General features: G+C 43.1%; 2 protein-coding genes and 1 long non-coding RNA gene across 5 annotated transcripts; 1 reads left to right on the top strand and 2 right to left on the bottom strand.

The window, feature by feature from the left end:
• Positions 1 to 141: 141 nt before the first annotated feature.
• On the bottom strand, positions 142 to 11,472 carry wfdc1 (WAP four-disulfide core domain 1). Of its 2 annotated transcripts, none has more exons than XR_014597783.1 (7): positions 10,537 to 11,472; positions 2,718 to 2,913; positions 2,532 to 2,615; positions 1,943 to 2,083; positions 1,613 to 1,669; positions 1,463 to 1,522; positions 142 to 1,367 (listed from the first exon to the last, which is right to left on the bottom strand). XR_014597783.1 is itself a non-coding variant. In XM_084018318.1 (7 exons), the coding sequence occupies exons 1-6, from the start codon at positions 10,630 to 10,632 to the stop codon at positions 1,464 to 1,466; spliced, it is 624 nt and encodes a 207-aa protein (XP_083874444.1). In that variant the 5' UTR covers positions 10,633 to 11,472; the 3' UTR covers positions 142 to 1,367; position 1,463. The 2 variants fall into 2 exon arrangements, 1 of the variants encoding a protein (XP_083874444.1); XM_084018318.1 differs by having other exon boundaries at positions 1,622 to 1,669.
• Positions 10,715 to 24,657, bottom strand: LOC311019102 (monocarboxylate transporter 13). Of its 2 annotated transcripts, XM_084018316.1 has the most exons (8): positions 24,487 to 24,657; positions 23,288 to 23,418; positions 22,030 to 22,290; positions 21,365 to 21,508; positions 20,652 to 21,283; positions 19,734 to 19,974; positions 17,816 to 17,926; positions 10,715 to 10,836 (listed from the first exon to the last, which is right to left on the bottom strand). In XM_084018316.1, the coding sequence occupies exons 3-8, from the start codon at positions 22,280 to 22,282 to the stop codon at positions 10,775 to 10,777; spliced, it is 1,443 nt and encodes a 480-aa protein (XP_083874442.1). In that variant the 5' UTR covers positions 22,283 to 22,290; positions 23,288 to 23,418; positions 24,487 to 24,657; the 3' UTR covers positions 10,715 to 10,774. The 2 variants fall into 2 exon arrangements, with proteins under 2 accessions (XP_083874442.1, XP_083874441.1); XM_084018315.1 differs by lacking the exon at positions 10,715 to 10,836 and having other exon boundaries at positions 17,638 to 17,926.
• Positions 14,680 to 17,538, top strand: LOC311019109. Its single transcript, XR_014597786.1, has 2 exons — positions 14,680 to 16,182; positions 16,220 to 17,538. It is a non-coding gene; the product is annotated as an uncharacterized lncRNA (long non-coding RNA).

Here is a 24,657-nt window from a genome sequence, read left to right as displayed (position 1 = left end):
TGTATTCATGTGTTTCACTACGACTGCTCAAGAACAACAAAACAGGATAGGAAGTCTGTGTAACCATAGCAATGCCATTACGATCTTCTGATTTGTCATAACTCCCGTCTTCGCAGGAAACAGAATCACAAAACTTGGATTAATTTCAACAATGTGGTTTATTTAGAATAAACAAGGCAACATTACAGCACCAGTCAGATACCAAAATTCAGACATTTAGCTCATGTGAGAAATGGTTACAGCTTTTTGTTTTGACACCTTCAGCTTATAGGCAACCAGCTTATTCTCCTGTTATTAGGCAGCGATGAAGCTGAGCACCATTTGAATTAATAACAGAGACGAACAAAGTTTGAGTGAAGCAAATTAAGTTTGAGAACAACACAGAAGATCTTTTGAGCAGTTTTAAATATCGGCTGAAAGATCCTTTTTTATTATCACATCTGCACTGTGTGATGGGTGACGTTTAAAAGAAGGATTATTATTAAATTATGGAGTCTGATGCCTGAAAATATCTTTTTTTAAAATGTTTGAACAATCATACTGCCATGTGTTGTATGAGTTGTTTCAGGAAATTAATTACAGATATAATATTCACAGAGATAATCCACCTTAAATCAGTCTTTTCAGTAACAACGTTTTGATATTAGGTGGAGTATCTCTTTAAATCTCCATCCCTCTCAAATAAACCTCATTTTAATTTGCATTTGTTTCTTCATAGCGGTGAAATCACCGTCATTATCTGTTGGCTGGAACCACAGCTGTTCCAAATCCATTAAAACCATCCTCACACTCAGATGGCATTAATTATTTTTTTTTTAACAGGATTCATTAGATTGTAATATCAAACCCCATTTGGATTGGAATCAAAGATGAGAACCGCTGAAGCTGGAATGTTTCGTCTATAAAACCTTCCAGGAAATGTGAGTCCTTCTACGAAATGAGAAGAGAACACATGGTCTTGATTTTCTCTGCTGACCAGCCTGAAGGTTATGAGTGCGTTTATGGGGAATAAGAATGTGTTGCAGCGTGTGAGAGGGTTGTAAAGTAATAAAACAAAATGGCCTGGGTTCATTTTTTTTCCTTTTGAGATGAACAAGCTTTGGCACAGACTCCTCAGCGTCACCATCAGCACTCACTGCTCCATCCTTTTTCACAGACAGAGAGACAAAAAGAACGTATTTCTTTGGCTGTGGACTGTAGGTACGAGTTGCAATACTGGGGGAGTTTGCAAAGAGGAGGTAGCGGCTGTAGGCGTGGTATTAAAATCTCACATCCCATCCCGGTTCGGGTGTGACGAGAGCGGATCGAACAGGACTGATGTCTGAGGTTGTGTTGTGGTCGTAGCTGAGCCTGAGGTCAGGTTGATCCTAAGGCGACAGAAAACACGAGGCTTTAGGGGATGACGGCGCGGAGCTCCTCAGGGTTTTTTTTTTTTAATATGACACCATAATTCAAAACGTACTTCATCCCAGGTGCTTGTGGTGATTTTTTTCGTAGCCCACTGCATTGTTGGAACTGGGACCTGTCGGTGAAAGAGGCCTCATCATGTCAGGCAGACTGGCGCTGATGTCTGATTACATAAGAGTGCCGGTTGGCTGGTTGTCCACTTTACCTCACTTACCTAAGTAGTCCTTGTAGTCCTTGAAGTATTTGTGCCTCGGACGTCCATCTGTGAATAAAATGGCCAAAAATGAAAACACATCACACACATTGCACCCCGAATTACTGATAAAACACCAGTTATGAGATACATACAATACAAAAACCATGATTTTTTGATTAGATCATTACGAGGCAGTCTACTGTGTTGCCAGGCCGCTCTAATGAGATCTATTTAATAGGAGAAGCTCTTGGTGCTTTTAAACTTCCAAGAGAAGTTCCATCAGATTTGAGAGAAGATTCTGGATTAAAAGCCAGAGTTACAGAAGAACTGGAGTCGTACCGGAGTTGCCGCGTTGCTTGATGCATTGCCCCCGGTTGGGGATTCCAGTAGCAGGGTTCCCTTGGTTGATGATGTGGCACTCGTAGCCCGTAGGACAGTGAAGAGGCTCGTCTCCGTCCTCGGTCGTGCTGCAGGCCTCAGCTGGAGGGCAGAAAACATCCTTCAGAAGGGAATCATAAACATGAAATACGACCAACGTCTAAATCTCCCACTCAGAAAACCGGCATTGCCTGAATGAGAGTTTTCATCTTTTGAATGCATTTTTAGAAAATCACACATTTCAAAATGTTGTGAATCCCATTCCCTCCGCATGCCCAGATCTCCTAGATGAACTTAGAATATTAATACATTGCAAATATAGATGGAAGACAGACAGAGTGGATGTGTTTCATCCAGGTCTACTGAATCGACAGCATTTCCTGTTTCCTGGCTGATGTGCTGAAAACATCCCATAGATGAACAACTGCAAGAGGTGAAACAATCCCACCAACACATGACCTCAACATGCACATCAGCAGTCCAAACATAACTTTAGAACTTTGGTGAATGCTAAATTGAATTTGAATGAACAAAAGGTGTGTGTACTCACCCTGCAGAACCTCCTCAGGCCCGTCTAACAGCCAGCCGTTGCCCCCCAACCACCGAGGTTTGGGCTGCACCAGCCAGTCCAGCACTGTTCAGAACACACACACACAACCACAGCCATCAAATTACCGATCACACATTTTAAATAGAGAAACGCAAAACGGACTTTTCTGCTTCCGGTTCTGCTGACCCGGTGGAGGCTGGACAGACTCCAGGCAGGCGTAGATGCATCCGTTGTAGCAGCAGCGTTTATGGCGCTCGCACTCTGAGTCTGAGCGGCAGCCCGGCACCTCGCAGGCTCTCTCCGGCAGCATCTGGGGCGGTGGTGGACACCTGTCATTCTTCTGGTGCTGTGTGGACTGGGGGTGGTTGGGGTACTCGTAGTCCTGAGGGGATAGAAAAAAGACAAATGTCCAATAAATGTGATGAGAATGGAGTTCTGGTAGAAATGTTTGCAATCAATTCTGGCTAAAAATCCAATTCTATAGTTAGGATTGTACTTCCTGATTGTTCATTTTGAAAGGAAACATCATGAATGATTTTTTTGTAAATGTCACTTCATAAAAACTCAACTTCTCGCCTGGTTTCAAACTGAAAAAAAAAAAGACTTTTAATTTGACTGTAAAATCGCAAATATATTTCACTTTCTAGCCACCAGAGGGCAGCAATGTGTCAGAGTGATCACTTTTCAGCTGCAGCAAAGAAAGTGGTGTTTTGGCTGCAGTCTGCCTACTAATGTCTTGTCCTGGATTAGGAAGGTGATTCAGTCTGGGAACAAACGCTGGATTCTGAGAGGGAGAAAAGGAGGCCACGGGACCCGAGCCAAGACTTCTCACAGTCAGACAGCTTTGGCAACATTAAGTGTAGCCCAATGTGTGCACATGGATACGTACACAAACAGCAATGCAAAACATTTCCATTGTTTCTGGGAGGATCTTGCATTCTTTGCACAATGAGATCTGTATCATAGCCATGTCTGTGGTTTTCTCTAGCAAGCTGCTGCTTTTTATTGGTTCCTGCTCGTTGGTTTGGACACGTGGGAAATATTACAACAAAACCCCAAGAACATCATCTCTCACACTGAATTTAACTGTCCAGTCTCACACGTTCATTTGGGAGAGAGAGCGAGAGCGAGAGAGAGATGGGTGCTTTTCTCTACACTAGATTAGTAATTAGATAATCAGCTTGTGGGCTGCACACGATCATTAAAACGGTGCTGTTTATTTGGCAGGCGTACTGAACGAAAGCAAATGTTTGGCGCTGACGGCGGTATCACACACACTGTATGCGTGTTCACGTTAAACACACGTTAATTCGTTCTGGCAGCTGAGAGCTTAGCGGGTGAATGGCTCTTTGGGGTTGGACGGGGGATTCACACCACGGAGGGATGGAGGGAACAATGTCGGACGGTCAGAGACACTCAGAGCTGGTAAAAGTTGCCCTGAGTTGCTGCATATTACTCCAGGTTTGGTTTTACATAACTTTGTAGGGCTGGGTTGCAAATTTCCATACTTTTTAGGGACTGGCTGAAATGAGTTTGCAACTAGCAATTTAGCATCAAAAGAGCTAGATATGTTTCTCAGGAGATGGTGGAGAACAGAGCTAAAATGGGAATGTCTATGGACTTCCATTGGAGCAGAAACACAACTCTAAACGATCCCACACTCCCATGCCTGTTTCATTACACAACAATCCCAGCAACTTGAAATCAATTCATCACTTTTACAATGACCACATCTGCACTTTGTTTGCAGAGCGAAGGAAACAAACATGCCCGTGCTTCTTCACATACTCAGACTGCTATGAATTTCCTCTGTTATTTCAGAAGATATAATGTGGAAAATCTCTCTGCTGCCAAATAAAATGGAATAGCTGGAATATCAGAGGCTCGGTGTGTGTTTGTGCAGCATTCTGCTCCAGTGAAAGTCCAATAAATAAGCCAATGTTTGCTTACAAGTTTGCTATAAAAATGCCCCAAAAAAATCTGGCCTTGGGGCCTCTGTCTCTTTCTCCAATTTCTACAATGTCTTCTATCAAATAAAGGAATAAATGTCCAAATAATCTTTAAAATGTGATATTCAGTGTAAAGATAATAGCGGTGTAATGTCTTTGCCTTTTAACTCACTCTTCCTCTGTAAGTATTGTAATTGGAGCTCCTCTGGTTGTGTATGTGAGTGAGCCCCACTGGCTCTGCCAACACACTGCCATTGCTTGCACTGTTAGCTGTGAGCTGCCGGCTCAGCCGTCCCCATGTTGAGAGCTTTTGAGAGGTAAAAGAAACGCTCCTATCTCTTATAAAGCACCTTTAAAATAACGTCTTGTAGAGATAGAGATATCCTGTGAGTTTCAATAGTAATACTTCCCAACTATTTTGTATGCCAGGAAAATTTTAAATGCTGTCTGACAAAAATATGACTAAGTAGTAACTGAATAGAAACCGCATGCAACATGTACTTTGTAAAGACAGCTGCATGTACTAAAAATAAAAACGTTTATGATTTAGAAGGCAGTGGTCATCTTTTTTTCATCCCATGCAATATTCTTTTTTTTGTTGTCAAAAGCTGGTACCGACAGTACCCACAATGCAACTTGACTGCCGACAGTAGCAGCTCATTTAGCCTCAAGTCACAAGCATCAAACAGACTAGAGAGCTTTAAACGTTCAAACTTGATGCATTCATCTGACTTCACACAGCTTCCTCTGGAGCCTCAAAGCTTTTTCCTACATATGCATTAGCAATTAGCGAGACCTGTATACACACATGGCATGTTTACAATGTTTGGAGTTCCCCTTTAAGACAAAATTGAATGGATACACGTACGAGATATGTTTGGTTAAATATAACATTTTCATATTCTTTAGTGTCACTGAAAAATGTGCACCAAAATGTAGACACCAGTCTAAAACCTTCAAACAATGCCCTTGAGCCTTTTTCCAGGTACTTGTACACGCTCCCACACTTGAGGTATTTCAAAGTCTTCATTCACGGCCCTGAGGAGGCGAGCGGGGCCAGAGTGGTTTCACGACGTCTTCTGGTCCAATTAGATCCATGAGTGAGGACTACAAAGTGTGCCGTGATTGGATAATGACATAATGACTGCTGCCCTTACTCCCCATGTCTCATATCCGATCTGCTCCTAAAAGTCTCCTTCAGAAGGTCAAGTGTGCCCTTCCTGTTTATGTGTTTGTGTAAAATGTGAGTTTGCTTGTACACATTAATACGCCGCAGAGGCCAATCATTCTTAAATGTGTGCATTGATCCTTGTACTTGTAATGTACTTTTCCTGTTTTTGCATGTCATTCTTAAAGGAACTACTTGTCTCTCAGGGCTTCCTCGTGTCTCCTTCCTGTCTTGGTATGCCAGAAGGGCATCGCACAATCCTGCGTCCATCTCTTTGATGCTCCACCATGTTTATTCTCGCCTCATGCCTGCTCTCCAGTCGAGACCCTCACTATCTCTCTTCCTCTATTCTTTTTCTTCCTCCTTGATATCATCGGTGGCCTGATGGTGGCTGGAACGACTGATCTCAAACGGCTCTTTTTTAGCGCTCTTGCTCTGTGGTTTTTAGGGGGGTTGTGGGGTTAGGCCACTAGAGACCCTGTCTGGCTCCATAACTGTACTGAGATCAGGTCTCCGATACTGAGACTCTGCTTCCTATGCTCAAGGATGCCCACACACACACACACACACACACACACACACACACACACACACACACACACACACACACACAAACACAGTACTTGCAGGTTCAAGGTTGCACACACAAGAAACCCTGTTGTTCCACATGTACGTGATCTCCCATGTCTACTAAATGAAGTAGCCCACAGCATACATCTGGTTAGCTTTGGGGTTGTCAGGACTCATTTCCTGTCTCCGTACCAGCATTCAGTCTGACAGAAAGACGGACGGACGTGCAGATAGATAGAGACACGGCGGATTTAACCGCGAGGCAAACAGACAGACAGCAGACCAGCGGGAGAGACGCGGACGTCGATAAGCGAGGGTACGTGGGCAACTTAGAAAACGCAGCGTTTGAATTGCGAACACGCTGGCTGAGCGCTGATGTCGAACCTTGAAATGTGGAGGAACAGACTGAACCCACATGAGGCGGGGTTTTCACGACGGGAGGGAGGTAAACACACTGTGAACGCAGCCAATTAGTGTTGGGAAAGCGTCTGCTACCTGTCAGTCACGGCCTCAGGTGAGATAAAGGGTCTTCCTGAACTCATCTGCTGGATTAACCCTCTATCCTCCGATTGTTTCACAGACTTATATTATATATCAGACTTGCTGTACATTTTCCCAAATAAAACATCAGAGACTCCAGGTGAAAAAAGAAGCAGCGGTTAATTTGGAAATGTGTTTTGGTTGGTGTGAATGTGAGCCTGCCGATGTGCTCCGGTGTTCGTCCAATAATGTGCTTCTGACCAGCAGACTCACATCATCTGACTGGGATTAGGCCGGTTTAGAGCCGACACACACCAGTTCACAAACTACTGGATGACTGACCGATTACAGTAACTCACAGAAAATAGCCCCACATATAGTTGCTATTATGTCTATTTTACTGAATTTCACAATATATTTAAAAGTTTGTGTGAAAATGTATAACTTGCAAATATCGTGTTCATGGATACGTACAATTTAAAGACAACAACGCCCTCCTTTAGTTATGCAGTATGCATCACGCCCGCATTTAAAAAAGACCATCTTGTTTTATTTGTATACATTATTATCCAGCTCGGACATGCTTTAACGAATTTGAGTAATTTGTGATCTTCATATTAGTTCTTGTATCTCCCACATGAATTCAATCTGTAGTAAATATTATTGTTGCAATTCATTTGTTAAATGCAGCCTTAAGGACTAATTTAGCGCTCCCTCAAAAAACACCGTCTTGTTTACTCAAAATAAAACTCTCCAGTTAAGAAACACAGGAGGTTGAATAAAAACGAATGGTGCAATATAGAAAAAAAAGCTAATAAACAGTCCATTTCTGACTCTCCGGCACTCCATCCGCTAAAAGGTCACCGCTGTCAAATCCGCAGGTCACCGAAAAACTCTCAAAGATTTACTTTGCCCCTGCAAGCAAATCCCCCTAATATGAAGGATTTAAAAATCTCATTCCGATGGAATTTCTTACCATTTTAAATGCCGGAGTGAACTTTAAACAGCCAATAGTTGCCAAGGCTGGGCTGAATTTGTCATGCATTCCCAGCCCTAAAGCAAAGTATTGAAGAATTTAAATGTGTTCCTTGTGTTAAGTTTAAAAATGGCATGTTCGTGTTCTTTTGACGGGACAAATAATCACAAACATGAACATTGAAAAGAAACTCGACCACAATTTAGAGACAAAGCACGACAGGCAGTCCTGCATGTCAGCAAGTAATTCAGTTATATTTATATTACACGCTGATTCCCAACCAATCAAAATGTCCCATTTAATCGCCATTCAAATCAATTGCCCTGATTCTCTCAGTTTATATATGAATATTTATGAATGTCTTGCTTTACTCCCGTTTCTTTTTTATTTTAAAGAGCACCAGGGATCCTTCCTTAAAAGGTACAAATCAGCGAGCGAGCTGGCGTGTGGATCTGTTTTGTTTTACGGAGCTGCCCCAGGCCTCGTCAGACAGCCGCTGAGCCCAACAACAGGAAGTAGGCTACACATTTTTCCGGAGCATCTGCGGGGCCCCCGTCTTAATACCAGGTGCTGTCAGGACGGAGAACATCACATCAAATACATGAAAACTGTAAAAGATTTATGGTGGTGGCCTCGACGCTGTTCTGGCTCACTGACATGCCCAGGCAGGTGTGTGAGCCAGCCTTGATTATGGCTGTACGACACTAGAGTGTGTGTGTGTGTGTGTGTGTGTGTGTGTGTGTGTGTGTGTGCAGCCCCATGCCATTCCACCTGTTTTTCCCATCTACCCATCAAAAGCATTTCTCTGGATTGGACCTCTACACCCCTTTTAACATGCCATGTGTTATTAGGCAGGCACCCCCCCCCCCCACCTATCAAACACAAAGAGGAAATTAGGAAAGTGCTACTGGTGACCTTTGACCCTTGTGGCAGAGTTAAGTCGTCTAGATAAGAGAGGGTGGAGGAATGTGTATTTAAGAATAATACATAAAATATGACATTGAGGTGAAATGCTGGTGGTCTCGGGTTTGTCGTACATATTTACCAATTTTCCCTTCGAGACACGCCGACTATAACCAAGCCTACGTGAAATACTCAGTTACTATAATTTGTCTTTCTGCACAGCCCCGGTGTTATGAATGAGAAAGAGTGTGTGTGTGTGTGTGTAGGAGGTGGTTAAAATAAGAATTAAAGATTGAAAGATGCAGAGATGAAAAGGCTCAGAGAGAGAGAGAGAGAGAGAGAGAGAGAGAGAGACAAACTCCATCTGCCAATTAAATCGGCTTTGAAGCGAAGTCCAGCAGGACGGTGCTGTTGGCCCATCCTGAGAGCAAGACGGGGCGAGGAAAAAAAAAAAAAAAAAACATTTGTTGGCATACCGTGAGAGGCACATGGACGAATGGGGGAAAGGGTAACTGATTCAAACGAGAGAAGAGAGAGAGAGAGAGAGAAAAGGGGCCAATGAGGGCATAAACCAGCTCGAAAGTGAGAACATTGAAGCAGGAGGGTGAAAAAGAAAGAGAAGGCAGCACGCTACAGTGAGCCCTTGTTAGAGATGATCAATCAGCTACACTGAGCGGAGTTAACAAGCAGGGGCCCGGTCTGCAAGTTCAGTTCCTGCCCTAATAATCCACCACACACACACACACACACACACACACACACACACACACACACACACACACACACACACACACACACACACACACACACACACACACACACACACACACACACACACACACACACACACACACACACACACACACACACACACACACACACACACACACACACACACACGCTTGTGCATCCTGTGTGCCCTTCATTTACTCATATGGAAACCTGAGCATCAACAGTTCATTCCAACCTGTTGCACGCTCCCCTCTCTGCTCATCTAAACTGTCCGTGTCCATTTGTCATGCTTCAAAATCAAAGTCTGCTCGCAAACTATTTCCTTCCCGGCGGCACAACACGTTTTCAAAACCCTCGGCTCGATGCAATATTAATTACAACGTTGTAAAGAATCATCGCAAATAAAAAAGTCCTGCAATTGGAATTTTGCATCAAAGTACAGAAAGAGAGAAACAAAGCAGCATAAAAGTGCTGCGTTATTGTTAGGGATGCTTTAAATCAACGTTTTTATGTTGGTGAAGAGGAGCTCATTTGGATGACTTTATACTTTTGGGTGGTCTGGTCTGTAAGAGTGCATCGTAATCTTAATCTGTTAAACAATTTAGAATCATAGCTGTCAAATATATGTAGTGGAATAAAAACATGTCCCCCTTAAATCCCTTAAATGGGCATAAAAAATGAATATGAAGTGAAGTGCAATTTCTACTATATTATTGGGGAAACCTGTTGTTTTAATCCAAACAAAAACCGAAGCGGAAGAACCACATATACATTTGTCTTGTTTTATCCAAACAAAACTGAAAAAATGAAAAGGAAACTTGAGGTTTTGTTGTGGATGTCACGCGGCCAGGAAATAGTCCTGCACAGTTGTTTGGGTGGATGTAATATAAATGTGATAATTAGTGAGCTTTAGAGGTGCTGTTGGTGGTTTTGCTTCCAGTCTCTATGCTAAGTTTAAATAGTCAGCTGTTGTGCTATATTTGGTCAAATATACTATTAATTCACACCGCTGCTCTCTTTGCTGCAGGATTAAATCAGTCACACCAGGTCAAACCTGACCTCCTCTCACTTCAGCCACAAAACTGCTCCCACTGTGTGAAGCCGGCAACAGAGACCGCATTGTCCTGCAACGCTGCGAGCTTTCACCCACTTCCACTAATATGGAAAACAGAATATTCATACATGCACATGATAAAAAGTCAAAAGGGGTGAGATTAGCAGCCCCACCTTATGGTTGAGTCCTCTTTTCCTGATCCTCCTGGTTTCACTTCCTGTGGACAGGACCAACAGGGACAGCAGCAGCAGCACCGCGGAGCCCGGCATGGTCCGAGTCCTGCTCTTCCTCTTCCTCACCTCCCTCCCGCCTCAGTGCTATTCCTTTCTTCCCCTTAATCCAAAGGTTTGTCCTCTTCTCTCCGCGTCGGCGGTGCCTTCCCAGCTGAAGCGAAAGCTCTCCGGTCGGTGCTCATGTGCAGCCAGAGATTACACAAGCCCTCTCCCTCCGACGGGACCTGCCTTTATATCCGACTGAGGGGAAAAGTGCAGGAATGACAGAGTTAGAGGGAAAGGAAAAAGGGGGGGAAAGTACAGAGGGGATGAATGGAGGCAGTGTAGGGAGGGAGACGTAAAAGAAGGAGAATAGTTCGGGGAGCAGGGGAAGGAAAGGAAACAGCAGCTGTCTGTGCATCAGTCGCTGTGAGCTGGAACTGTCTGCTGGCGCACATGTCTGTGGGAGAGTGGAGGGAGGAGGAGGAGGAGGAGGAGGAGGAGGAGGGGGGAGCATTAGACAGGGAAGTGTGCGTGAGACCCCCCCCCCCCCCCCCTTCTCCCCAATGCCTCCAGTTGCATCACATCTGGGGATCTTTACGCCTGTTTGACAGAGTTGTGTCAATGTGCAGTTATATTTTATATTCTGCAGGTTTTGTGTGTCATATTGTAAAAGGGGAAATAAACGTGCTCTGCTAATGTAAGCGCTACATCCGTGCTCACATTCTTGAACACACCTGAATGTGCGTGGATGTGTGTGCGGTGTGTTTGGAGAGGATGAAGTGTGATTTCAGCGGCATTGACCCATGAAGAAATGAAAGCATGTGGTGTGTTTCAGGGGAAAAGGGGGCCTCTCTCGTCTTCCTTTTTTCACAACTTCCCCAAAGTTGTACCCTCTCAAACTAGGACATCTCCCCTCCCTCCCTCCCTCCCTCCCTCCCCACCTAACCACTGGACCTCCTCCCCCCCCACCCCTCCACGTCCTCCCCTCCCTCCATTCTCAGTGTCTTGCACTGAAAGGGAGAAAGAATGCTAAGCCCGCACAAATCTCAGTCATTATTAGTTTTACAGGAGCAGGGCTCATGTCACTGGGAGGCCCCGGCTTCACTTACACAAAAGGCAGAGTAAAGAGTTGGAGTGGGAGAAACAACGAGAGAGCAGAAAAGGGGGGAGACATAGAGATGAGCCTGTTCATCGTTATCATGCATTAAGATAATCTCCATCCACCTTATTACCCTGTGCTGTCTATCAAACTTCTGTTCTTGCACTAGAGCTTTATTTTACTAGGTTGCCAGTTCTGGTGAATCGAAGCTGTAGCTCCATGATTTGACTTAAAACACCATCATTTGCTACAGAATGGGGAAACAACTGTCCAATGTTAGATGGGCCAAAAACAACATTTCCCTCTGTGTTGTGTCATCGTCTCGTGATAAGTTTGGTGAAAACCGTACCACACCCCGACGCTATCTGCAGCTCTGCAAACCTGCAGCTGCACAGTTTCCTCACGTTCCCAGACATGTTCTCATATACATCATCCTTCCTCAATCTGGAATGTATACATGAATATTAAATAAACTAAACAATTGCATTCATTGCAACAGGATGAGGGGTGAAACATTCACACATTCCAGCCTGCGGACACAACAGCTAAACACACAGTAGCCTACTGTATAACGCCATACCTCCCACAGCATCCATTCATACGGGTTTTGAAGGAGAGCAAAATGTGAATATTGAAAGTTATATATTGCAGAATGAGACAGAGAGGAAGGAGCAACGTGAAGATGAAGCCTGCCAGCGATCGGGAGGCCGACTCTCCACTCAAACGACAGAAAATTCCTTTCATCTGAGAGGCCTTCTCTGGAAGCAAACGCACATTTTAGCTGTTTTTTCTGCGGGGCGGGGGGGATTTCACATCACATGCTTCTACTCTGCGATGGTCAAGATTGATTCCAGTCGGATTCGATATAGTTCTGAGGTGGATCTACGATTATACGAGCACAGTGAGCACGACTTCATGCCAAGTATGTGCCGCGTACGCATCGTAATGAAGTCCAGCTTGTGCATCCGGATGGGATATGTGGACCGACAGAATATTAAGGTGGATGCGTCGACAGTGTGCGGCTTCTGCAGGTCTACTCAAAGCATTTACAAGGTGTAAAGGTGCGTTTGTTTCACTCACCGTATTTCTGGCTGAAATGAAAGGCATTAAACACACATGTTCGGTGTAAACAATCTGAAAAGTGAAGCCAATGCAGAAGTGCCTTAAACTTAAAATAGAAATGCGATCTTATAGAAGTAGAAGTAAGTAAAGAACTTGATTTATTACGTCATTAAACGTAAACATGAGTTAATGGTCACATAAACAGCTACTCTTTGAGCCTTAAATTGCCCCCTGGGGACAAATAAAGTTGTTTTTAAAATTTAATTGAATCACTCGTTTCAAGGATAGCATGAAGTACATGAGGTCCCATTTAGAGTAAAATTGATGATAAAGTGGGGTCTGTATACTTTACAAGGCATTATCTGAGAGTTTTTAGAGGTTTAACTCTTCAGTGTGTCATGAAAGTTAAAAATCGTCTAAAAATGTCTCACTCAGCGTTTACGTACAAAGCTCCGCCCACTCATGTGACTACATCTACTTTTTTTTCAACAAGCAGGACTACGAGTCTACAGTCATGCGAGCAGCGCTGTCAGGTTGGACTTGGCGGGTTTGTGTCAGTGTGCTGAAGCCTGAAGTAAAAGTCTGTCAAAGCCGTTCATTCCAAATGGCCGCTGTCAGCCGGGGTCAGAGGTCAGCCTGCAGGGGGTCAGGGGTCAGCTGGGATTGGTTGGTTTGAAAAAGACTGCTAGATTTGGATATAGGGGGTGAAAGTTGCTGTTCAAGTATTGATTAAACTACTAAAAGATGCCAGAATTTATTGGATCTGGATTTATTCGAGTGTGATTTCATCCAAAGTCTTTAAAGCACTTTGACTCCAAAACACATTTCCTTCCCTTCGAGTCGTATATCAACACCAATAAAAATCTACTTTTCTGGGTTTTACTGTCTGAGGCTTTAATGAGTTCAGCGAGTGTCAGCCGAGACGCAGCATTTGGGTTTTAATGTGGTTCCTCGAGATAAATCTCAGACTTGATGACTGTCGTGTTTGTCTTATTCGTTCAGTTTGAGCGATGAAACTTAAAAACACACATATGAACTCTGGATGCAACAGAACACGATTGTGCCGTGGATTTATTTGACTATAAGAGGTCGAGAGAGTAATACTGGCGCCATCCAGCTCCACTTCTCTATCAACAAGTTACATCAACACACAAAGGGAAGAGGTTTTATGCGGGTAATGTGATCTGATGATCTAAACACAGCTCTGTAACGTCTGAAATATGATACATTGTTGCTCTTTGGAGCTTTTATACGTTGCTGTTTTCAACACAATGACTTTGATGAGCTAAAGTGGGGCAGCTGTTTAAAGATGCAGGCTGGAAATCTGAGGAAGATCAAGGGGAGGAAAGGAAGAGAAGAAGATGGCAGACAAAGAGGGGTTCACCACGTAGACCAAACATCTGCACGGATTCTATACCGTCTCTCTGAAGCCTATTTTTCAGCTTGTATTGTAAAAATATATGTAGAACCACTCCTTAAATTGCCAAAATCTTGCAAACTGAATTATTCCTACTTCTGACATACAGTTTCTTGAATTTCCCTCGGGATCAATAAAGTAAGTAAGTACGTAAGTACACAAGTACGTAAGTAAGTATGTACGTACGTACGTAACCACGTAAGTAAGTACGTAAGTAAGTAAATACGCAAGAAAGTAAGTACATAAGTAAGTATGTAAGTAAGTATGTAAGTAAGTAAGTAAATACGTAAGTAAGTAAGTACGTAAGTAAGTAAATACGCAAGAAAGTAAGTACATTAGTAAGTAAGTATGTAAGTAAGTAAGTAAGTAAATACGCAAGTAAGTAAATAAGTAAGTAAGCAAGTAAGTACGTAAGTAAGTAAATACGTAAGTAAGTAAGTACGTAAGTAAATACGCAAGAAAGTAAGTACATTAGTAAGTAAGTATGTAAGTAAGTAAGTAAGTAAATACGCAAGTAAGTAAATAAGTAAGTAAGCAAGTAAGTACGTAAGTAAGTAAATACGTAAGTAAGTAAGTTAGAAGGTAAATACGTAAGTAAGTACGTAAGTAAGTAAGTACGTAAGTAAGTACGTCAGTAAGTAAGTAAGTAAGTACGTAAGTAAATACGTAAATAAGTAAGTAAGTAAGTACGTAAGTAAGTACGTCAGTAAGTAAGTACGTAAGTAAGTAAGTACGTAAGTAAATACGTAAATAAGTAAGTAAGTAAGTACGTACATAAGTAAGTAATTATCTATCTTTTCTTGAATTTGGATAGAAAAAAACTTTAAAAAACAAATTGAACAACTGATGCTGCTGGAAATTAGGAAAAAAGAAATGAAATGAGCATCACTTTTTCAGATTAGGAACCTCCCCACGTGTGCTGCAGTAGCCGGTTTCTGCATGTCTGTCTGCAGCGGAGGCGGCGTGGGTCTGGTGGCTAGTGGCGCTCATTAAGCTAAACCCCCCGTAGCTCCACTAATCATTTCTCATTACCATCACTGTCTCTTTCCTCTAATCGCAGGTTAAAGCCGTGCTACATCCCAACTGATCACCATTTGATTCCTCTATCCTCTAACGGTTTCCGCATAATTGCTTCTTTTCTGTCACTCTCCTTCTCTTTCTTCACATTCAGCTCTTTTTGCCTTTTCCCCCTGCCGTCCTGCAGCTCCTGTTTCTGTCCCCTCTTGTTCTCCTCCTTCCAGTTTCAAGTTTCCCCTCCGTGTTTAACTTTCTCCCAGTTATCTCCCCCCCCCATTTCTGTCTCACCCCTTTCACTCACCCTCCTTCTCTTCTCACCTCCTCGTTTGAACTCAGGTAGCTGTGCAGCATTCCTCAATGTGACCCCCGGGAGCAAGGTCAGCACAAAAAAAAAAGAAAAAAGAAGGAAAAACTATTTCAGCTGTTTCTATAGCGACGCAAAGCCCCAGAAAGGGTTCCACTGTGGGGTCAAAGTGACCGGGAGGCGCTTCAATGAGTAGACTTCAAAGCTCTTTGGGACTTTTTGCTTTATTGGACTTGATGTTGGAAAGGTTACGCACGCACGCGCACGCGCACGCGCACACACACACACACACACACACACACACACACACACACACACACACACACACACACACACACACACACACACACACACACACACACACACACACACACACACACACACACACACACACACACACACGGGGTTTGTAAATCTGCCGCTGATGACATCACAGTGACGTCATCAGGGTTAGTTCGATTAGCTGATTAAACTGATTATTTGGCCCAAACTGCAAAATCAAGAAGGAAAAATCATTGATGACTCCGGTATATAAAGGACATTAGTTCATCAGCTCAATCAATACAAATATGTTAATATATCAAAGAAAATGGCTTCATTCCCTTTTGTTTATCGCTCAGTCGACGGCGTATAAATGTTTTTTAAGGCTTTAGGTTCACTTGATTAGAAATCCTCTGATCATTTTGAAGTCTTCCCTGATATTAGGTTGCCTTCACTATCTGCAGTCAACCATGGCATGCAGTGTGTGTGTGTGTGTGTGTGTGTGTGTGTGTTGCTTCAGTATCATGTAGAGTTTGTATGAAACATGGATTATGTCTTTGTTCCTGTCTGGCAGATCAAAGGCAGCTTTCTTGTTGTTGGAAGTTTTCTTTTCTGCAGTCTCTTTCCTCTCGTGTGTGTACGACTGTGTGTGTGTGTGTGTGTGTGTGTGTGTGTGTGTGTGTGTGTGTGTGTGTGTGTGTGTGTGTGTGTGTGTGTGTGTGGCTTCAGTCTGTTAGTGTTGTGGGGGGGGGGGGGGATTCCAGTACGGGCGACTGTTTGTAAACCTCGGTTTGCCAGTTTGTTATTGCGGATTCATGCAGAGTGACATGTTTATTTATGCGTGTTGTATTTGCATTAAACCAGGTTGAAGATGTTTATCTGGTGGCTCTTGTTGGTTTGGGGTTATGAAAGCTAGTTTTCTTGATGGATGCACATACCAAACATTCTGCAGCAGAGGAAGAAAATGGAAGAAAAGCGTTCAGGCAAAGGTTTCAGGCTGCGCTGGGATTCAACTTGGACAGAAAAAGAAAAAAAATCACTGAACCATTTTGTTTCAGCGAATTTAACACTTCTGATTGTGTGTTAGTTAATGGCCGCATGCTTCATATATTTTACTTGCGAGAGAAAAAGGATACTACATTGAGTTTGAGCACTGAACCGAAAAACCGATGCAATTTACTGTAATTTGGTTGTTTGGTCGACATCTGTAAATTCCACACTCTTCCCAGAGGCATTACATCTGGATAGATCAGCACTTTTCAGCTCAGTGGGGAAGGCTGCAAATGCAACGTCAGTAGTTCCCCACCGGAGGGAGCCACAGTCACATTTTCATCAACCCCGACATGACATGACACTGAAATCAACACATTCAATGAGGCGACTTCAAGACAGTATGGAAAACAAAAACGCCGTTGCTTTTTCAATCAACTTGTAAACTTGTGATTTGGTTAGAAAATCAATTACATTTTTTAAGACTCACATTCTTCTGCAGTTTGTTAGGTTTCTAAAGTTAATGCATTGTAGAAAGTGAGTTCAATGTTCAATATGAACACTTGAGGGACTGTACGGAAATAATTGGGGTAGGGATGAGGGCTAAGCTTTTAAAAAAACCTCCCCCGCATTATTCAAATTTAATTTTAGGGAAAAAAACTGCCATGATTATCATAATATGATGAAAAAAACTAATTATAATAGTAAAAAAACAGGGAAAAGTAAAAAAAAAAAAAAAAAGATTAAGCAGCCTGACTTGATAGAACAAGTTTCACAATTTGCATTTGCGACTGATGCATCATTTTTTTTTACAAAATCCAGCCGGGAAGGGAAGGTAACCTGAACCAGAGGCACCTGCTGAGCTCATCATATCAGACATGTTTAAAAAAATAAAAAAATCATCTGATCATCCTCTAATCATTTTTGTACAGTCCCTTAGAATTCTAAAAAAAAACGCTTGAACTGCATTTCGTTCAGCGTCTGACTGTGATCTTTTAAAACTCATCGTCTCTTTGGCTTTTGCTCTGCGTCTTTGTCCCATCTTGTCCGTATGCATATGGTGTTTTTTGGGAGGTTGACCCCTGACCTTTGCAGTCTATCAGGAGGAGGAGGAGCAGGAATAGAGCAGAGATCATGATAGCCACTCCTGCCATGAGGAAACCTGTCCCATAATCACCCGTCTGGTCGATGAAGAATCCTAAACGGGAAAGTCGTTTTTTTAAAAATCATGTTTTAATCTGATGTCAACATTTATTCCTGACCTGAATGCATCAATGCGGGCAAACAACACGGCGACATCACAATGACGGCATTATTCTGGCTTCATTTTAATGACGGATGCTGCTGAATGAGGCAAAGAGAGGCAGCGTTAAGGAGGAGAGGATTGCTTTAAGATTCATTTTATCCTAAGGCAGTCATGCCAGCGCCGTAAAACATAATTAGAAGGCTTTGATGAATCCTCAACATCCATCAACTCTCTGGTCTTCAAAGTGCTGCAAGAGCTGAACGGTACAGTAAATAAGTCAGGAATAGCCCCCGTGTCAGAGGGACCGCGTTGAGTTAAAAATAGGACACCACCTTCACTTTAATTAGCTTTTCTTTTTTTTTTCTCCGCTTGATTTGAGGTCAGTTTGAGCCTAAAGCGTTATTTTAAATGTAACATGTGTGATGGTGTTGAGTCAAATTACTGAAGCAGACTTTCAGGAGCTTGTTAGACAGAAAGTAATGGAGACATTAAAAAGGCTGAGCAGGCTAATAAGTTGTTTATGCCGTCTAGCATTTTCCCCATAGGCCTTTTCATAAGGAGAGAACTTCAATTATAATTAAGAATATAAACGTCTTCTTCCTGCTTTTTGCTACACCAACAACCTTGTTGAAAATCACCATCAAATTAACTACAATCATGTGACCGTGATGTCATCACTCTGTTGACCCCCAGCTGACTTTCTGCTGACTGTGAAGGACACTTTCTGGCAGCGGTTGCTATGGGTACCAAAGTCAAACCGGGGTCTTTTTTAGGCTTTTCTGCTACCGTAGGACAGCGCTGTGGTATGTGATGGTTTGCACAGAGATGGACTGAATTAAAAAATAAATAAAATAAAATTCTACTGGATGTGAGCGACAGGGACATTTTAATTTAACAGCTGCTTAAGTATTTTTTTTAGAATGGATTAATGAAGAAAACAGATTGTCGACACATTTGAGAAGCTTTCCAGCAGCTGCCAGACATTTCTTAAATCCACAAATTATTTAAATGTATTTTTGGACGGATGGCGAGACACAAAATATTACATCTAAGTGCAGAGATAAGGGGATGAGTTGCCATTTTTAATTCATGTTTGTCACAAAATACTGATCGCAAAAGAGGAAATACACGTGTACTTGAAAAGTGAAAAAAATGTTATTATGACCCTAAATGGCCAATTAGTCATCGCTTTACTCACAGGTTTAACCAAGAATTTAAAAAAAAAGGAAAATCCTACGTTGTATTTACAAGATGTTTTGGTTTCTATTCGGTTTTTATGCCGTTTTTCTATTACAGCTGTTCATGTGTTCTGTATGAAAGTCATTGGGGAAGAAACTCCATTTAAATGAGGGGGGGGGAAAAAGACTCTTTCAGAGGCAATCAGCCATGAAATTAACACAACCATAAAGTATCATGATATTCTAATTTTTTTTTTGCACAGTTTGCTATATGAATGGAAAAAGCTCAGGTCCTGTGGGATGGAGCGGATGACAAAGTTCCTGATTAATTGAAGGGCGGTGCTCGGTGCCATGAAGGTATACAATAAAATCCTCATCTTGGTTGAATATGCTCTCCGGGTTTACAGTGCAGAACGCTGTAAAAACTCATCTGCTGTGTGAGATTATTTCATTGGTAGAAAATGAGAGATCTCTTGCTTATATCTATCCAGCAGCCAGTTTGCTTTGAGCAACAGATCGCAGGGAATTTCACAGCAACATCTCAAAAGCTGAAATCCTCAGTTAGCATCCGTCTCACTCACCGGCGATGGGCGGTCCCAGCAGGCCTCCGCTGCTGCGTATGAGCATGAAGAACCCCAGCGCGCTCCCCAGCCGGCTGACCCCCACGACCTCTGTCAGCGCCGTGATGTGGATGGTGACCGTCGCGCCGTACATCAGGCCGTACGCCGCGCTGAAGACGGCCAGCTCGAAGAAGGAGGACGCCAGCGGGAAGAGGAGCAACACGGCGGCCAGCAGGATCACCGTAGCCGTCAGCTGCTGCATCTGATGGAGACACGGGAGGCAGACATCAGCTGTTAGGTGTACAGAGGTCAACGCATCCAAATGCACTCCTCAGGTCTGCAGAACGTTGCCTTTTACGGGAATAGTTCAACTTTTATTTGCTTTCCTGAGTTAGATGATAAGATTGATGCCACTCTCATATCTAAATATGATGCTACCACCAGCAGCTGGTTAGCTTAGCATAGCATAGCATGAGGAAAGGGGGGAACAGCTAGCTGTTTCCTCCTGCTTCCAGTCTTTATGCTTAGCTGTTTATTCATTTTATTTATTTATTTGTCTCAATCATACTGTAAAAGAAAAGAAATAGAAACATAAATCAGATTCATCCAGAAATTAAATACATTGAGGAGCAGACAGAAGCAATAAATGCTTATAAAATCCTTCCCCTACTTTACATCATGTCCTAAAAAAACAAAAAACAAATATGTATGCTTTAATATATTAACAGTACAATTCTATTCATGATTCTTATCAATAATCAGACTCTGTTTTCCTCTCTATATTGGTCAAATATCATTTTCTTGTAGCTTTTTTTTTTTTATTGTAAAATGGTACGTCTTAGTTAGATTTTTACAGCTAAGCTAATTGGAAAGTATCTGCTCCCCATTTACAGATCAACCGATCCTAAAGGGTGCAGAAATCTCCTGATCTGAACGTACCGTCGATACCAGTCTCAGGTTTGCCACCCAGCCAAAGAACAACCTGCCAAACAGGTCCAACGCCGCAGAGACTGACAGGAGGGACGCCGCCTTGTAATCCTCAATCCCTTTGCTGTGAGCATACGGGACCAGGAAGAGACCCGGGGCGAAGAACCCCAGCGCCGTAAACAGCCCGAACACCGAGTAGACCATGAAGCGAGCGTTGGTGATGAGGGTGTAATCTAAGTAGCGAAGGATATTGGTCCTAAATGAAGTCCTGTTGTTTGAGTCTTGTACTTCCTGGTCGGCTCCTCCCAGCTCCTCCTTCATGCAGCTCGGATCGCTCTGCTTCGAGTTCTCCGTTATCAACATGCCCCCCTCCTCCCCTTTGACCTCACAGATCGCGTCTCCGGGGGTCTTCGGCGGCCTCAACAGCATCCCGCACACGCAGAGGTTAAGCTGCAGAGCCCCCAGGATGAGTAGGGCGCCCCTCCAGGAGTAGCTGTCAATCAACAGCTGGAAGAGGGGCGTGAGGACGAAAGTGACCACGCACTCGCCGGCGTTGGCGATGGCGTTCGCCATCGGACGCCTCTTGTCAAAGTACATGGCCAGCATGGTCATCGTGGGGGTCCACGTCATGGAGTAGCCGAAACCTGCAGCAGAGGACATGTGATTGACATGTTGTGTCTGCATGCTTGTGGGTTAAATGTGTGCGTTTGCCTGGAACTAAGCACCGTTCAGGAAGCCCACTGTTATGTAGAGTTCAATCAGGTTACGAGCAAAAGACCCGGCGATGACTCCGACGCTGCATATCAGGCCTCCCGTCATCACCACGGAGCGGTAGCTGTAGCGGGCGCTCAGAGCACATGCTACATGAGCTGCAGAGGGACACACACACACACACACGCACACACGCACACACACACACACGCGCGCACACACACACACACACACACACACACACACACACACACACACACACACACACACACACACACACACACACACACACACACACACACACACACACACACACACACACACACACACACTGCAGTAGTCTGAATCTTAATGCACATCACAGCTGGTTATTTTTAAGCTGCATAAATGAAGACGTTCCCTTGAAATATAATATAGTTTGATTTATAATCTGCAGTGAAATTAGATATCGAGTTAAACCACAGAAGAGCTTTAGGGGTTTTCAAAGTAATCTCACGCTGCCAGATAATAATCTAATTTACTCACACAGTCATTTTGAAAATCAAAACTTTAAAAAGTCCTCTGAAAGATTTGATATGAGGTACACAAAGAGTGTTGGGGTTTTGATCATCTTGTTGAAACTGAGGGCTATCACATAGCTTTTTAAATACATTTCGTCGAAAAGGATTGTGATATTTACACATGGAGTGAATGGTTGCCACGGCAATAGAGGTAATCCAGGCAGTTCCCGTCGCTGTGGTTTCAAAGTATTGGTGTATCTCCACGAAGAACACGCCAAAGGCCTTAATGACCCCGAAGGTCAGGCCGAACACCAGGAAGCAGGAGAGCAGCACGAACCAGGCGTAGCCGCCGTCGAGGGACGCCGGCTTTCCCACAGATACCATCACCGATACTGGGGAGTCCCTGTTGGTCTGCGCTGGTTTCGGCCACATTCAAATGTCTAGGAAAACACACGGGGGTTATTTTGCATGTTTTGTAAAAAAAAAAAAAAGTAACATTTACTCTCATTACTGTAACAAAGTTACTATTTTAAGTCACATCTGGTCTGGAGGGCAGAGCTCCATGTGATCGAGTGATATAGTGATAAATAGACGGATGTTAATCCAACGCTCCCATTAAATCAACCAGCGTGACCCGAAATCAAACAGACCATTCTGCTAAATGTGAAAACAATACTCACGGTGGATCCTCCAGCTGCAACTCTTTTACCCTCCTACCCACACCCTTACCGTCAGGTAGGTGTTCAAGATCAGAACCGTGTGTTAGCCGAGCACGCAGCTCTAAAAGTTGCCAAACTAAGGAAGCGCAGCGGGTCCAGACTTGAACGAGCAAGAGTCGAACCCTGAAGAAGATTGCAGGAGGACTTGCCCTTCAGTTTCACAATGCAATGAATGGAGCCAAACAGAAGGTGTCTTGTAATTAAGAATTCATTCTGAATAAATCTGTGATTTTAATCAGAATACCTGTCCACCTTCTCACCTGGGCCTTGCAATCCCCCCCCCCCCCCCCCCCCCCTCTGTGCCTTCTCCATCCTGCTCTCTCTGTCTATGCTCTCTTTGCTCTCTCTCTCTCTGCTGCCAAGCAAAACGTTCACATAACATCCAGAGTGCATTCATTCCATAACGTGATTCCAATCAAATAACTGAGTTGCTGTGTGCAATGCAACCAGTTCAGCTCATGTTGACCTCACTCTCAGCTGACGCTGGCTGTCTTTCTGGAGGAAAAAACACCCGTATGTACATTGTGTCCTTGGTCTCTGCAAAAAAACGTTCACAAGGAGTCAGCTCGAAAACAACGCCGGCTCGTGCTCTTTGACACGTTTCACACCGTGGAACATTAACAAGAGACGTCATGAGTCAGAAAACAAACGAGCAGCGTGACCCAAAGTTCAACGTCACGACGTTTAGCACTTTGATTCTCTAACGCTTTCAACTTACTTGTGTTTAATCTGGGCCATGAAACTCGATGACGTTGCGTCTTCTTCTCTCTTCACTTTCACTGTCGGACCACAGACAGATGCACGCGCCTTGCGCCACCTAACTGTGCTCGCCTCTGTGACGTCACGTCTCTTTAAAACAGAAGAGTGGACAGGGAGCCTGTTGAATTAAACACTTTGACCCTGTGGTTGTTCGTCCCGTTTCAAACAGATTCAGTTTGCCAAATATAACCTGAATAAAAGCTGATTTCACAAATTAACAAGAGTTGTAATTAATAATTAGCCCATTATTATTTTTTAGGGGTGCTAAAATGAATTTTGGGTGCGCTTGAACACCCCTAAAAATGGTCTAAACGGAGCCTTTTCACGTCATGTTTGTTTATGGCTGTTCTCTATTTTGGTTAATTCTTGTAATTTTTGCAAAGAAATAAATACATTATATTGATTTCACAGTATATTGATTCAAGAAATAATAATCAATACATTTATTATTCAGTCTTATTTCTCAAGCTCATGATATGGATCTCCAGGTAGAGATTTCAGTCACGACTGGAACTCATCCAAGCAGAGCAATAAACAACATCAGCAGAGCTCCTTGTTTCTGTTTTATGATGCTGGTGATGAAACTTCATATTGTGAAGGATTTAACACAGCAGACCAAAATCCAGAGGGTTGGATTCATCCTTTTTTCTGCAGTGTCTTTTCTTTTTTTTATGAGTTGACTATAATCTTATTCCGATATTAGAATTTCCAGGTATGATGGGTATTCATAAGAAGTTTTCAGAAATTGGATATGACATTTTAAAGTCAAAGCATTTCTTTAGTAAAGAATAAATCCTTTACACAACAATGTTCTATCAAGAGAAGCAAATAAAAAGCCATTGTAAGCTATTTGACATCTCTTTGGACCAGAGTCGGAGCTTGCAGATTAGACGTACCAAACACGATAGGATTAAGCTAAATTCTTTTTCCCCCTGAAAAAATACATAACACACATAACAATAGTGACAGTGTAGCCACATAGACTGCATAAGAACCAGCCGAGAAAGGATTTACAAGCATTTTAATTACAGATTACCCACTTTATGTGTGATTGGCATGAAAGATGACCTCAAAAGCTCAAGCCATGCATCATAAAAAAAAATTACAATACGATTCACACTTTAGACGTGTGATATTATAATTCCCATGTCTGCCTACCTGTTGTGGTCAAAGTGAAGCTATCGTGCTGCGGGCCAGGTCTCCGGGTTCAGTGTGCTTACATAACCTGACAGGAATATCTTGGTGCAAGGGTCAAAAATGGATAATTCAATGAAGAGGCGTATATAAAGAATATGGAGTAAAACATTGATGATTCCCTGTTACATGTAA

This window comes from Eutrigla gurnardus (genome assembly GCF_963514095.1).
Source record: "Eutrigla gurnardus genome assembly, chromosome: 9".
NCBI lineage: Eukaryota > Metazoa > Chordata > Actinopteri > Perciformes > Triglidae > Eutrigla > Eutrigla gurnardus.
The sequence above is the reverse complement of the archived record's forward strand: the minus strand, read 5'-3'. Positions and strand labels throughout refer to the sequence as shown.

Bases quoted from the DNA above. Each gene is read 5' to 3' on its own strand.
- LOC311019102 (XM_084018315.1), bottom strand. From the start codon at position 22,282: ATGTGGCCGAAACCAGCGCAGACCAACAGGGACTCCCCAGTATCGGTG. The intron at 19,975-20,651 runs GTACGTTCAGAT...TGTCTCCATCAG, and splicing joins ACCTGAGACTGGTATCGACG to ATGCAGCAGCTGACGGCTAC. The intron at 17,927-19,733 runs GTGAGTGAGACG...TTTCCCGTTTAG, and splicing joins GCTGGGACCGCCCATCGCCG to GATTCTTCATCGACCAGACG.
- wfdc1 (XM_084018318.1), bottom strand. From the start codon at position 10,632: ATGCCGGGCTCCGCGGTGCTGCTGCTGCTGTCCCTGTTGGTCCTGTCC. The intron at 2,616-2,717 runs GTCAGCAGAACC...TGTTCTGAACAG, and splicing joins GTCTGTCCAGCCTCCACCGG to TGCTGGACTGGCTGGTGCAG. The intron at 1,523-1,621 runs GTAAGTGAGGTA...TTTCACCGACAG, and splicing joins GGACTACAAGGACTACTTAG to GTCCCAGTTCCAACAATGCA.